The sequence below is a fragment of the Pseudophryne corroboree genome, chromosome 2, assembly GCF_028390025.1.
Source record: "Pseudophryne corroboree isolate aPseCor3 chromosome 2, aPseCor3.hap2, whole genome shotgun sequence".
NCBI lineage: Eukaryota > Metazoa > Chordata > Amphibia > Anura > Myobatrachidae > Pseudophryne > Pseudophryne corroboree.
In genome coordinates, this window is record NC_086445.1 from 569,238,509 (window position 1) to 569,254,087 (window position 15,579).

At 46.9% G+C, this 15,579-nt stretch overlaps 1 protein-coding gene across 3 annotated transcripts in view; it reads left to right on the top strand.

Annotated features, from left to right (window-relative positions):
* Positions 1-15,579, top strand: part of LOC135035884 (uncharacterized) — a 153,071-nt gene that overhangs the window by 81,279 nt on the left and 56,213 nt on the right. For all 3 annotated transcript variants that reach the window (XM_063954390.1, XM_063954384.1, XM_063954391.1), the window contains one exon: positions 49-206. In XM_063954390.1, the coding sequence (XP_063810460.1) occupies positions 49-206 (158 nt within the window). The remainder of the gene's footprint in view (positions 1-48; positions 207-15,579) is intronic.

Here is a 15,579-nt window from a genome sequence, read left to right on the forward strand (position 1 = left end):
TACAATGTGATTCTTTATAGTGATAGTGATTTATTGTTCCTTTGATAGAGTGAATGGAGTTCCAGCTTGTGCTAACAAAATACTGCTAACGGACATTCTGCGCTCAGAGTGGGGCTTTGAAGGTTATGTAGTGAGTGATGAGGGGGCCATTGAAAATATCATGGAGCAACATAAGTACACCAGCAGCTTCTTGGAAACTGCAGTAGGTGAGTCCTGAAGTGGTTATCTATGATAAATAGGTACACAGGGATATTTATCAAAGATTGGAGATAAAGTAGAACAAGAGATAATACTAACCAATCAGCTTCTAACTGTCAAACTCTACTGGTGGGAGAATGGGGGTAGGGAGGAGGCACAGTTGGTATATTTCCCTGGGCCTCCGAGTTTTCAGACTTATTGTTTTGTGTTCAGCTGTCAAGCAAGAGTGATTGAATATTAACTGTGACATGGCACCAAAGTTGGATTTTTCCCAACTTACTGTTGCATTTGCAGAAAAGAAGCTAGAAAATAACTTTTAATTTGAAATCTCTGCTGATCCGGTACATCAGTATATGTATATAGTATTTTATTTGTGAACTTGTAGTGTACCAGCTTAGGTTTAAGCAAAAAAAAAAAAAAGGTCCATGCATGTAGGCCACTGTAGTATATTTAGTGCACCGGTTTAAGTTTTAGGCACACAGTCTATGCAGTAGATGAGCTTTGGTAAATAAATACCAATCTGAAGACCGTTCTAGGTGTCCCCTCTTCTAAGTTTACAGGGCCTACTAAATCTTCTTGCCTTACCCAAGCTTTGAGCAGAGCCTTAGCAGCACCTAAGGGATCCTGAGGGAGTCTTTTCTTATATTGCCTGTGGCCTCCTGGACTTCCAGCAGGGGTCCTCACTACAGACCTTTTGGGGTACTCACTGCCTGGATCTTTTGAGGGTATAGCGCCGGCTCAACACAGCCAGGACTCTGTGGCAGTTCTGTGTCGGTGCCACAGCCGCTAACCCAGACCATTCTTGCCATCTCCATCTTCATATCCTCTGGGCATCCCCTCTCTCTTGCAGACCAAACTGCACTCCTGGCTGCTACATGGGTACATTCTTATCTGTGCCTGAGCACCCACTTGCTTCTCGGCTGCCTCTCTTATCCTTCTCCTGTTGGGAGTTCTGCCTCTCGTCTGTCACTTTACTGGCCTGGGATCCCCTAGAGACAGCCATTTTCCCAGGTCAGGGCTGGCAGTCATTTTCCTGGGTCTGTGCTGTTGCTGGCCATGGGTGAAACACTTCTAATGTAGCTAAGCGCCTGACAGCCCCTCCCCCTCCCCCCCCTTCCTGCAGTGCACATGGTTTTGCCCCACTGCTAACAAATTTGCTGCTACGATCAACTCTGAAATACCCCCTATATTAGGAATTTGTATTGCTCACAAACATGGCAACAATAATTTCTCTGACGTCCTAGTGGATGCTGGGGACTCCGTAAGGACCATGGGGAATAGACGGCTCCGCAGGAGACTGGGCACATCTAAAGAAAGATTTAGGACTATCTGGTGTGCACTGGCTCCTCCCCCTATGACCCTCCTCCAAGCCTCAGTTAGATTTCTGTGCCCGGCTGAGCTGGATGCACACTAGGGGCTCTCCTGAGCTCCTAGGAAGAAAGTGTTTGTTAGGTTTTTTATTTTCAGTGAGACCTGCTGGCAACAGGCTCACTGCATCGAGGGACTAAGGGGAGAAGAAGCGAACCTACCTAAGTGGTGGTAGCTTGGGCTTCTTAGGCTACTGGACACCATTAGCTCCAGAGGGATCGAACACAGGACCCGACCTCGTCGTCCGTTCCCGGAGCCGCGCCGCCGTCCCCCTTACAGAGCCAGAAGCAAGAAGGTGGTCCGGAAAATCGGCGGCTGAAGACTTCGGTCTTCTCCAAGGTAGCGCACAGCACTGCAGCTGTGCGCCATTGCTCCTCATGCACACCTAACACTCCGGTCACTGATGGGTGCAGGGCGCTGGGGTGGGGCGCCCTGAGCAGCAATACTGACACCTTGGCTGGCAAACTGGCACCATATATAGCCCCAGAGGCTATATAGGTGCTTTTTAACCCCTGCCAGAATCCATAAAAATGCGGGAGAAAGTCAGCGAAAAAGGGGCGGAGCTATCTCCTTCAGCACACTGGCGCCATTTTTCCCTCACAGCTCCGTTGGAGGGAAGCTCCCTGGCTCTCCCCTGCAGTCAATACACTACAGAAAGGGTTAAAAAGAGAGGGGGGGCACAATTTAGGCGCAGTATACAATATATATAGGCAGCTATAAGGGAAAACACTCTTTATATGTGATATCCCTGTGATATATAGCGCCCTGGTGTGTGCTGGCATACTCTCCCTCTGTCTCCCCGAAGGGCTTTGTGGGGTCCTGTCCTCTGTCAGAGCATTCCCTGTGTGTATGCTGTGTGTCGGTACGGCTGTGTCGACATGTATGAGGAGGATAATGATGTGGAGGCGGAGCGAATGCCTGTAAATGTGATGTCACCCTCTGCGGGATCGACACCAGTGTGGTTGGACTTATGGAAGGATTACGTGAAAGTGTCAACTCCTTACACAAAAGGTCGATGACACAGAACAGCCGGCTACTCAGCTTGTGCCTGTTCCAGCGTCTCAAATGTCATGGGGGGCTCTAATAACGCCCGCTACCTCAGATGGCAGAAACAGATGTCGACACGGATACCGACTCCAGTGTCGACGACGATGAGACTAGTGTACCCTCCAAATAGGTCCACCCGTTACATGATTGAGGCAATGAAAAATGTATTACACATTTATGATAATACCCCAGGTACCACATAAAAGGGTATTATGTTGGTGACAGAAAACTACCAGTAGTTTTTCCTGCATCTGAGAAATTAAATGAGGTGTGTGAGGAAGCGTGGTCTTCCCCCGGTGAGAAATTGATAATTTCTAAACGGTTATTGGCAGCGTACCCTTTCCCGCCAGAGGATAGGTCACGTTGGGAAACACCCCATAGGGTAGATACAGCGCTTACACGCTTATCAGAAAAGGTGGCACTACCGTCTCCGGATACGGCCACCCTGAAGGAACCTGCTGATAAAAAGCAGGGGGTTACCCTGAGAGATATAGTCACACACTCGGGCATTATATTGCGACCAGCCATTGCTTCGGCATGGATGTGCAGTGCTCCCGCTGCGTGGTCAGATTCCCTGTCGGAAAATAACTATGGATAGGGACAATATTTTGCTGACAATAGAGCATATAAAAGACGTGGTCTTATACATGCGTGATGCACAGAGGGATATTTGCCGGCGGGCATCAAAAATAAGCGCTAGGTCCATTGCCGCCAGACGGGGGTTAAGGACTCGGCAATGGTCAGGCGATGCCGACTCGAATCGGCACATGGAAGTTTTGCCCTATAAGGGGGTAAAACTGTTTGGGGATGGTCTTTCAGACCTCGTTTCCACAGCTACTGCTGGGAAATCGACTTTTTTGCCACAGGCTACCCCACAACAAAAGAAAGCACCGTATCATCAAGTACAGTCCTTTCGGCCCCAGAAAAGCAAGAGGGCTAGAGGCTCATCCTTTCTGCCGAGAGGCAAAGGTAGAGGAAAAAGCTGCAGCGCACAGCTAGTTCCCAAGAGCAGAAGTCCTCCCTGCGTCCGGTAAGTCCACAGCATGACGCTGGGGCTGCTCAGGCGGACCCGGGTACGGTGGGGGCCCGTCTCAGAAATTTCAGCGCCCAGTGGGCTCTCTCACATGGATCCCTGGGTCCTTCAAGTAGTATCTCAGGGGTACAGGCTGGAGTTCGAGACGTTCTTCCCCCCGCCGTTTCCTAAAATCTGCCTTACCGGCACCTCCCTCTGCCAGGGAGGCGGTGTTGGTGGCTATTCAACACTATAATCACAACAAGTGATTGTCAAGGTGCCCCTCCTTCAGCAAGGAAGGGGTTACTATTCCACAATGGTTGTGGTACCGAAACAGAACGGTTCGGTGAGACCCATCTTAAAATTAAAATACTTGAACTTTTATATCAGAAGATTCAAGTTCGAGATGGAATCGCTCAGGGCGGTTATTACGAGCCTGGACGAGGGGGATTACAGGGTCTCCCTGGACATCAAGGATGCGTACCTGCATGTCCCCATTTACCCTCCTCACCAGGAGTACCTCAGATGTGTGGTACAGGACTGTCACTATCAGTTCCAGACGCTGCCGTTGGAGTTGTCCACGGCACCGAAGGTCTTTACCAAGGTAACGGCCGAAATGATGATACTCCTTCGCAAGAAGGAAGTTTTTATTATCCCGTACTTGGACGATCTCCTGATAAAGGCGAGGTCCAAAGATCAGTTGGTAGTAGGGGTAGCACTCTCTCGGGAAGTGCTACAACAGCACGACTGGATTCTCAATATTCCAAAGTCACAGCTGGTCCCGACGACACGTCTTCTGTTCCTGGGAATGATTCTGGACACAGACCAGAAAAGAGTGTTTCTTCCAGTGGAAGCACACGAGTCATGAAAAAAAATGGTAGCTTCGTACGAAGCATAATTCCATTCGGAAGGTTCCACGCAAGGACGTTCCAGTGGGACCTGTGGGACAAATGGTCCGGGTCCCATCTACAGATACAACAGCGGATAACCCTGTCGGCAAGAAACAGGGTGTCGCTGCTGTGGTGGCTGCAGAGGGCTCATCTACTGGAGGGCCGCAGATTCGGAATACAGGACTGGGTCCTGGTGACCACGGAGGCCAGCCTTCGGGGCTGGGGTGCAGTCACACAGGGAAGAAATTTCCAAGGAGATTTCGCTTCACATAATTATTCTGGAGCTAAGGGCCATTTACAATGCCCTAAGCCAAGCAAGGCCCCTGCTTCAGAACCAGCCGGTACTGATCCATTTAGACAACATCACGGCGGTCGCCCATGTAAACAGACAGGGCGGCACAAGAAGCAGGATGGCGATGGCAGAAGCCACAAGGATTCTCCGATGGGCGACCTACACCCGGGAGAATGGGGACTTCTTCCAGAAGTTTTCCAAATGCGGGTAAACAGTTGGGAATGACCACGGGTGGACATGATGGCGTCCCGCCTCAACAAAAAGTTGAAAAGATATTGCGCCAGGTCAAGGGACCCTCAGGCGATCGCTGTGGACGCTCTAGTGACACCGTGGGTGTACCAGTCGGTTTATGTGTTTCCTCCTCTACCTCTCATACCCAGGGTGCTGAGAATAATAAGACTGCAAGGAGTGAAAACCATACTCATGGTTCCGGATTGGCCAAGAAGAGCTTGGTACCCGGAACTTCAAGAGATGCTGGCAGAGGACCCTTGGCCTCTGCCGCTCAGACAAGACCTGCTGCAGCAGGGACCCTGTCTGTTCCAAGACTTACCGCGGCTGCGTTTGACGGCATGGCGGTTGAACACCGGATCCTAAAGGAAAAGGGTATTCTGGAGGAAGTCATCCCTACCCCGATCAAAGCCAGGAAGGATGTCACCGCAAGACATTATTACCACATTTGGCGGAAATATGTTGCTTGGTGTGAGGCCATGAAGGCCCCGAAGGAGGAATTTCAACTGGGTCGATTCCTACACTTCCTGCAAGCAGGGGTGACGTTGGGCCTCAAATTGGGGTCCATCAAGGTCCAGATTTCGGCTCTGTCGATTTTCTTCCAGAAAGAACTGGCTTCACTGCCTGAAGTTCAGACTTTTGTCAAAGGAGTTCTGCATATTCAGCCTCCTTTTGTGCCCCCAGTGGCACCTTGGGATCTCAATGTGGTTTTGGCATTCCTGAAATCACATTGGTTCGAACCACTTAAGACTGTGGAATTAAAATATCTCACGTGGAAAGTGGTCATACTGTTGGCCCTGGCTTCGGCCAGGCGGGTTTCAGATTTGGCGGCTTTGTCTTGAAAAAGCCCTTATCTGATTTTCCAGATGGATAGGGTAGAATTGAGGACTCGTCCTCAGTTTCTCCCGAAGGTGGTCTCAGCTTTTCACTTGAACCAACCTATTGTGGTGCCTGCGGCTACTAGGGACTTGGAGGATTCCAAGTTGCTGGACGTAGTCAGGGCCCTGAAAATTTATGTTCCAGGACGGCTGGAGTCAGAAAAACTGACTCGCTGTTTATCCTGTATGCACCCAACAAGCTGGGTGCTCCTGCTTCTAAGCAGTCTATTGCGCGCTGGATTTGTAGCACTATTCAGCTGGAGCATTCTGCGGTAGGATTACCGCAGCCTAAATCATTAAAAGCCCATTCCACAAGGAAGGTGGGCTCATCTTGGGCGGCTGCCCGAGGGGTCTCAGCTTTACAACTTTGCCGAGCAGCTACTTGGTCAGGGGCAAACACGTTTGCTAAATTCTACAAATTTGATTCCCTGGCTGAGGAGGACCTGGAGTTCTCTCATTCGGTGCTGCAGAGTCATCCGCACTCTCCCGCCCGTTTGGGAGCTTTGGTATAATCCCCATGGTCCTTACGGAGTCCCCAGCATCCACTAGGACGTCAGAGAAAATAAGATTTTACTCACCGGTAAATCTATTTCTCGTAGTCCGTAGTGGATGCTGGGCGCCCATCCCAAGTGCGGATTGTCTGCAATACTTGTACATAGTTATTGTTACAAAAATCGGGTTTTGTTGTGAGCCATCTCTTCAGAGGCTCCAATTGTTGTCATACTGTTAACCGGGGTTCCTATCACGTGTTATATGGTGTGATTGGTGTGGCTGGTATGAGTCTTACCCGGGATTCAAAATCCTTCCTTATTGTGTCAGCTCTTCCGGGCACAGTTCCTAACTGAGGCTTGGAGGAGGGTCATAGGGGGAGAAGCCAGTGCACACCAGATAGTCCTAAATCTTTCTTTAGATGTGCCCAGTCTCCTGCGGAGCCGTCTATTCCCCATGGTCCTTACGGAGTCCCCAGCATCCACTACGGACTACGAGAAATAGATTTACCGGTGAGTAAAATCTTATTTTTTGGGGCCCTGTGGATCTGAGCCTGTCATAGTACCATGTAGGTGGGCCTGAAAATGTCAAAGTTAATATCCTGAGTATGTGTGACATAAAAAAAAAAAAAGTGTGTGTGTGTATATATATTTATATATATATATATATATATATATATATATATATATATATGTGTATGTGTATGTATGTATGTAGGTATGTATGTGTGTGTGTATATATATATATATATATATATATATATATATATATATATATATATATATATGAGAGAAATCACAGGAGCTCTGCACTCACTATATTAACAATAATAGACAGTGGAGTTTTAGTTCAACACACCTGTTGGAAAGCACCTAGGAGAACAGCTGACTCTAGCTAATTAATCTAATGAATACAAAATTAATCTAATAAACAAAAAGCACTATTCCACGGCACTCACGTATTCCTAGATTCGGCGTGTAACACGGTTTTAATTAATCTTTTTGTGATCACGTTTTTTCATGCACCCTGTTTTAATTTAATTATATCTTGAGTCAGCTGTTCTCCTAGGTCAGACTGTCAAACTCACAGCCCGTGGGCCACATGTGGCCCACAATGCATACTTTTGCGGGCCAAGTTTACTCTTTTAAAACCAATGGAATGCAGCCCGCCACCGCTGGATGAGCTACTGTTGGCCCATTTGCCTTGATCAGAGCTTACTCCGATCGGGCAGCATTCCCCGATCTGCACATGTGTGAGAAGATAGTGATAGAGATGGGGAAATGTCCACGGGGGGAGCTGCTGTGCATGCCCGGCTGCCTTTGCAAAGCTCTGCCGCATCTCGCCTGCTCAGCGCCATTACCACTGAAGCCGTTATGCCCTGTATGGGTGTGTGCCCAACTGCTCTATGTATCCAGCTGCCCTAATTGCAGGAGAAGTCTTCTGGAATCTGGATAGAAAAATGTCTCAACGAAGAAGGTTTATTGGAGGGGGCTAGCACAGAGGGCTTGTGGCTGGAGGGGACACAAGGAGCAAGAGGGAATACTAGGGGACATGTAGCTGGACTGGAGGGATAGAGGGGGGCTGGAAGTAACACATTTTACTAGCTGACACTGATATGTATTTTACTAGCTCACACTGATATATATTCTAGAGAGGGGACAGCACAGTGATATATGAAGGGGAATAACACCGCTCCCAGCTCACACTATTAAAGTTGTTTTGTCCCCGATACTTGACATTGCTTTCATTATACAGTACTTTATTGTTGGTTTTTCTAATATACCGTTCAAAATTGCATCTAAAACTTTTTCTTTTTCTTGCGGCCAACATAAGACTTAAACCTTGATTATTTGACCCAGTTGGGATTTTGAGTTTGACATGCTGGTCCTAGGTGCTTTACAACAGGTGTGTTGGTAACTGTCTCACCTATTTAAGCAGAGTTGCTGTGAGCTTTAGACCAGATAGCATACCTAACGTGTAACACTAATGTGATAGCTATTTTCATGATAATTATTTTGAACAATAGAGTATGACCTGCAGTATAGCGGGGTCCCTTGCCGGGGGCTGCAGGCTTAATGCATTGATCAATATGTGAACTAAAACTCCACTGTTTATTATTGTTAAGCTAGGGGGTGGCGAACCCGTGTGATTTCTATTTAAACAACAGTGTCACAAACCCCAAATCTAGGAATAGGTGAGTGGAATAGTGCTTTATACTAATAAAAAAAAAAAAAAAAAATTATATATATATACAGGTTGAGTATCCCTTATCCAAAATGCTTGGGTCCAGAGGAATTTTGGATATCGGATTTTTCCGTATTTTGGAATAATTGCATACCATAATGAGATATTATGGTGATGGGACCTAAATCTAAGCACAGAATGCATTTATGTTTCATATACACCTTCTACACGCAGCCTGAAGGTCATTTTAGCCAATATTTTTTAGAACTTTGTGCATTAAACAAAGTGTGTGTACATTCACACAATTCATTTATGTTTCATATACACCTTATACACATAGCCTGGAGATCATTTAATACAATATTTTTAATAACTGAGTATTAAACAGAGTTTGTGTACATTGAGTCATCAAAAAACAAAGGTTTCACTATCTCAGTCTCACTCAAATAAGTCCGTATTTCGGAATTTTCCGTATTTCTGAATATTTGGATATGGGATACTCAACCTGTATACACATACACATATACTTTAAGGCAAATTGCATTCTTCAAACTTGGAGAAATCGGAACAACATGCAGTTGAACAAATTAAATTTGGATCACTTCTGGTGGGCGGCGCATTCGAGATGGCTGCTCTTTAGCTTAGCTCTGTGTCTGTCTGGCATCTTTAACTAAATACTTTGTGCCCTCCCAGGCTACTTTCTGGCAATCAGAGGTGTGTTTCTGGAAGGGGATGTTATAAGGATTACCCTGGTGATATCTTATTGCCAGGACAGAGCTAAACTTTTCTCCCCAGAGTCTGGCCAAACTGTGTGGCAATATTTTATTGCTTGTGTCACCCGACCATAATCTGCTCACTTCGGCTGCCTTCTCTTGGCCTCCCGCCTGTAACCTCTAACATCAGTGGGCAATTGTGGTTGGGGACTGCGGGCAGCACACCTTCATACAATTTGGAGGTTAGTTGCATCTGGGTATTCTGAGTCTCCTCTGAGTTTCCCTACCTGTGTCCTCCCAGGCGTTGTCTTCCTTCTCGCAACTCCTGTCTGGGTATTCTGAGTCTCCTCTGAGTTTCCCTACCAGTGTCCTCCCAGGCGTTGTCTTCCTTCTCGCAACTCCTGTCTGGGTATTCTGAGTCTCCTCTGAGTTTCCCTACCTGTGTCCTCCCAGGCGTTGTCTTCCTTCTCACAACTCCTGTCTGGGTATTCTGAGTTTCCCTACCTGTGTCCTCCCAGGCGTTGTCTTCCTTCTTGCAACTCCTGTCTGTGGTCGACTTCTATATATTAGAGATGAGCGCCGGAAATTTTTCGGGTTTTGTGTTTTGGTTTTGGGTTCGGTTCCGCTGCCGTGTTTTGGGTTCGACCGCGTTTTGGCAAAACCTCACCGAATTTTTTTTGTCGGATTCGGGTGTGTTTTGGATTCGGGTGTTTTTTTCAAAAAAAACTAAAAAACAGCTTAAATCATAGAATTTGGGGGTCATTTTGATCCCAAAGTATTATTAACCTCAAAAACCATAATTTCCACTCATTTTCAGTCTATTCTGAATACCTCACACCTCACAATATTATTTTTAGTCCTAAAATTTGCACCGAGGTCGCTGGATGACTAAGCTAAGCGACCCTAGTGGCCGACACAAACACCTGGCCCATCTAGGAGTGGCACTGCAGTGTCACGCAGGATGGCCCTTCCAAAAAACACTCCCCAAACAGCACATGACGCAAAGAAAAAAAGAGGCGCAATGAGGTAGCTGTGTGAGTAAGATAAGCGACCCTAGTGGCCGACACAAACACCGGGCCCATCTAGGAGTGGCACTGCAGTGTCACGCAGGATGGCCCTTCCAAAAAACACTCCCCAAACAGCACATGACGCAAAGAAAAAAAGAGGCGCAATGAGGTAGCTGTGTGAGTAAGATAAGCGACCCTAGTGGCCGACACAAACACCGGGCCCATCTAGGAGTGGCACTGCAGTGTCACGCAGGATGGCCCTTCCAAAAAACACTCCCCAAACAGCACATGACGCAAAGAAAAATTAAAGAAAAAAGAGGTGCAAGATGGAATTGTCCTTGGGCCCTCCCACCCACCCTTATGTTGTATAAACAGGACATGCACACTTTAACCAACCCATCATTTCAGTGACAGGGTCTGCCACACGACTGTGACTGAAATGACGGGATGGTTTGGACCCCCACCAAAAAAGAAGCAATTAATCTCTCCTTGCACAAACTGGCTCTACAGAGGTAAGATGTCCACCTCATCATCATCCTCCGATATATCACCGTGTACATCCCCCTCCTCACAGATTATCAATTCGTCCCCACTGGAATCCACCATCTCAGCTCCCTGTGTACTTTGTGGAGGCAATTGCTGCTGGTCAATGTCTCCACGGAGGAATTGATTATAATTCATTTTAATGAACATCATCTTCTCCACATTTTCTGGATGTAACCTCGTACGCCGATTGCTGACAAGGTGAGCGGCGGCACTAAACACTCTTTCGGAGTACACACTTGTGGGAGGGCAACTTAGGTAGAATAAAGCCAGTTTGTGCAAGGGCCTCCAAATTGCCTCTTTTTCCTGCCAGTATAAGTACGGACTGTGTGACGTGCCTACTTGGATGCGGTCACTCATATAATCCTCCACCATTCTTTCAATGGGGAGAGAATCATATGCAGTAACAGTAGACGACATGTCCGTAATCGTTGTCAGGTCCTTCAGTCCGGACCAGATGTCAGCATCAGCAGTCGCTCCAGACTGCCCTGCATCACCGCCAGCGGGTGGGCTCGGAATTCTGAGCCTTTTCCTCGCACCCCCAGTTGCGGGAGAATGTGAAGGAGGAGATGTTGACAGGTCGCGTTCCGCTTGACTTGACAATTTTCTCACCAGCAGGTCTTTCAACCCCAGCAGACTTGTGTCTGCCGGAAAGAGAGATCCAAGGTAGGCTTTAAATCTAGGATCGAGCACGGTGGCCAAAATGTAGTGCTCTGATTTCAACAGATTGACCACCCGTGAATCCTTGTTAAGCGAATTAAGGGCTCCATCCACAAGTCCCACATGCCTAGCGGAATCGCTCCGTGTTAGCTCCTCCTTCAATGTCTCCAGCTTCTTCTGCAAAAGCCTGATGAGGGGAATGACCTGACTCAGGCTGGCAGTGTCTGAACTGACTTCACGTGTGGCAAGTTCAAAGGGCAGCAGAACCTTGCACAACGTTGAAATCATTCTCCACTGCGCTTGAGACAGGTGCATTCCACCTCCTATATCGTGCTCAATTGTATAGGCTTGAATGGCCTTTTGCTGCTCCTCCAACCTCTGAAGCATATAGAGGGTTGAATTCCACCTCGTTACCACTTCTTGCTTCAGATGATGGCAGGGCAGGTTCAGTTGTTTTTGGTGGTGCTCCAGTCTTCTGTACGTGGTGCCTGTACGCCGAAAGTGTCCCGCAATTCTTCTGGCCACCGACAGCATCTCTTGCACGCCCCTGTCGTTTTTTAAAAAATTCTGCACCACCAAATTCAAGGTATGTGCAAAACATGGGACGTGCTGGAATTTGCCCATATTTAATGCACACACAATATTGCTGGCGTTGTCCGATGCCACAAATCCACAGGAGAGTCCAATTGGGGTAAGCCATTCCGCGATGATCTTCCTCAGTTGCCGTAAGAGGTTTTCAGCTGTGTGCGTATTCTGGAAAGCAGTGATACAAAGCGTAGCCTGCCTAGGAAAGAGTTGGCGTTTGCGAGATGCTGCTACTGGTGCCGCCGCTGCTGTTCTTGCGGCGGGAGTCCATACATCTACCCAGTGGGCTGTCACAGTCATATAGTCCTGACCCTGCCCTGCTCCACTTGTCCACATGTCCGTGGTTAAGTGGACATTGGGTACAACTGCATTTTTTAGGACACTGGTGAGTCTTTTTCTGACGTCCGTGTACATTCTCGGTATCGCCTGCCTAGAGAAGTGGAACCTAGATGGTATTTGGTAACGGGGGCACACTGCCTCAATAAATTGTCTAGTTCCCTGTGAACTAACGGCGGATACCGGACGCACGTCTAACACCAACATAGTTGTCAAGGCCTCAGTTATCCGCTTTGCAGCAGGATGACTGCTGTGATATTTCATCTTCCTCGCAAAGGACTGTTGGACAGTCAATTGCTTACTGGAAGTAGTACAAGTGGGCTTACGACTTCCCCTCTGGGATGACGATCGACTCCCAGCAGCAACAACAGCAGCGCCAGTAGCAGTAGGCATTACACTCAAGGATGCATCGGAGGAATCCCAGGCAGGAGAGGACTCGTCAGAATTGCCAGTGACATGGCCTGCAGGACTATTGGCATTCCTGGGGAAGGAGGAAATTGACACTGAGGGAGTTGGTGGGGTGGTTTGCGTGAGCTTGGTTACAAGAGAAAGGGATTTACTGGTCAGTGGACTGCTTCCGCTGTCGCCCAAAGTTTTTGAACTTGTCACTGACTTATTATGAATGCGCTGCAGGTGACGTATAAGGGAGGATGTTCCGAGGTGGTTAACGTCCTTACCCCTACTTATTACAGCTTGACAAAGGCAACACACGGCTTGACAAATGTTGTCCGCATTTCTGGTGAAATACTTCCACACCGAAGAGCTGATTTTTTTGGTATTTTCACCAGGCATGTCAACGGCCCTATTCCTCCCACGGACAACAGGTGTCTCCCCGGGTGCCTGACTTAAACAAACCACCTCACCATCAGAATCCTCCTGGTCAATTTCCTCCCCAGCGCCAGCAACACCCATATCCTCCTCATCCTGGTGTACTTCAACACTGACATCTTCAATCTGACTATCAGGAACTGGACTGCGGGTGCTCCTTCCAGCACTTGCAGGGGGCGTGCAAATGGTGGAAGGCGCATGCTCTTCACGTCCAGTGTTGGGAAGGTCAGGCATCGCAACCGACACAATTGGACTCTCCTTGTGGATTTGGGATTTCGAAGAACGCACAGTTCTTTGCGGTGCTTTTGCCAGCTTGAGTCTTTTCATTTTTCTAGCGAGAGGCTGAGTGCTTCCATCCTCATGTGAAGCTGAACCACTAGCCATGAACATAGGCCAGGGCCTCAGCCGTTCCTTGCCACTCCGTGTGGTAAATGGCATATTGGCAAGTTTACGCTTCTCCTCCGACAATTTTATTTTAGGTTTTGGAGTCCTTTTTTTACTGATATTTGGTGTTTTGGATTTGACATGCTCTGTACTATGACATTGGGCATCGGCCTTGGCAGACGACGTTGCTGGCATTTCATCGTCTCGGCCATGACTAGTGGCAGCAGCTTCAGCACGAGGTGGAAGTGGATCTTGATCTTTCCCTAATTTTGGAACCTCAACATTTTTGTTCTCCATATTTTAATAGGCACAACTAAAAGGCACCTCAGGTAAACAATGGAGATGGATGGATACTAGTATACTTATGGATGGACTACCGAGTGCCGACACAGAGGTAGCTACAGCCGTGGACTACCGTACTGTGTCTGCTGCTAATATAGACTGGATGATAATGATATGAAATCAATATATATATGTATATATAATATCACTAGTACTGCAGCCGGACAGGTAGATATATATTTATTAGGTAATGATGACTGATGACGGACCTGCTGGACACAGTCAGCTCAGCAGCACCGCAGACTGCTACAGTAAGCTACTATAGTAGTATGTATCAAGAAGAAAGAAAAAAAAAAAACCACGGGTAGGTGGTATACAATTATGGATGGACTGCCGAGTGCCGACACAGAGGTAGCTACAGCCGTGGACTACCGTACTGTGTCTGCTGCTAATATAGACTGGATGATAATGATATGAAATCAATATATATATGTATATATAATATCACTAGTACTGCAGCCGGACAGGTAGATATATATTTATTAGGTAATGATGACTGATGACGGACCTGCTGGACACTGTCAGCTCAGCAGCACCGCAGACTGCTACAGTAAGCTACTATAGTAGTATGTATCAAGAAGAAAGAAAAAAAAAATCCACGGGTAGGTGGTATACAATTATGGATGGACTGCCGAGTGCCGACACAGAGGTAGCTACAGCCGTGGACTAACGTACTGTGTCTGCTGCTAATATAGACTGGATGATAATGATATGAAATCAATATATATATGTATATATAATATCACTAGTACTGCAGCCGGACAGGTAGATATATATTTATTAGGTAATGATGACTGATGACGGACCTGCTGGACACTGTCAGCTCAGCAGCACCGCAGACTGCTACAGTAAGCTACTATAGTAGTATGTATCAAGAAGAAAGAAAAAAAAAAAAACACGGGTAGGTGGTATACAATTATGGATGGACTGCCGAGTGCCGACACAGAGGTAGCTACAGCCGTGGACTAACGTACTGTGTCTGCTGCTAATATAGACTGGATGATAATGATATGAAATCAATATATATATGTATATATAATATCACTAGTACTGCAGCCGGACAGGTAGATATATATTTATTAGGTAATGATGACTGATGACGGACCTGCTGGACACTGTCAGCTCAGCAGCACCGCAGACTGCTACAGTAAGCTACTATAGTAGTATGTATCAAGAAGAAAGGAAAAAAAAAAACCACGGGTAGGTGGTATACAATTATGGATGGACTGCCGAGTGCCGACACAGAGGTAGCTACAGCCGTGGACTAACGTACTGTGTCTGCTGCTAATATAGACTGGATGATAATGATATGAAATCAATATATATATGTATATATAATATCACTAGTACTGCAGCCGGACAGGTATGTATATTTATTATGTAATGACTGATGACGGACCTGCTGGACACTGTCAGCTCAGCAGCACCGCAGACTGCTACAGTAAGCTACTATAGTAGTATGTATAAAGAAGAGGGAAAAAAAAAAAAACACGGGTAGGTGGTATACAATTATAATATTATATATATATTAATTATATACAATTATATATATATATATATTAATTAAACTGGTGGTGATTATTAAACTGGTGGTC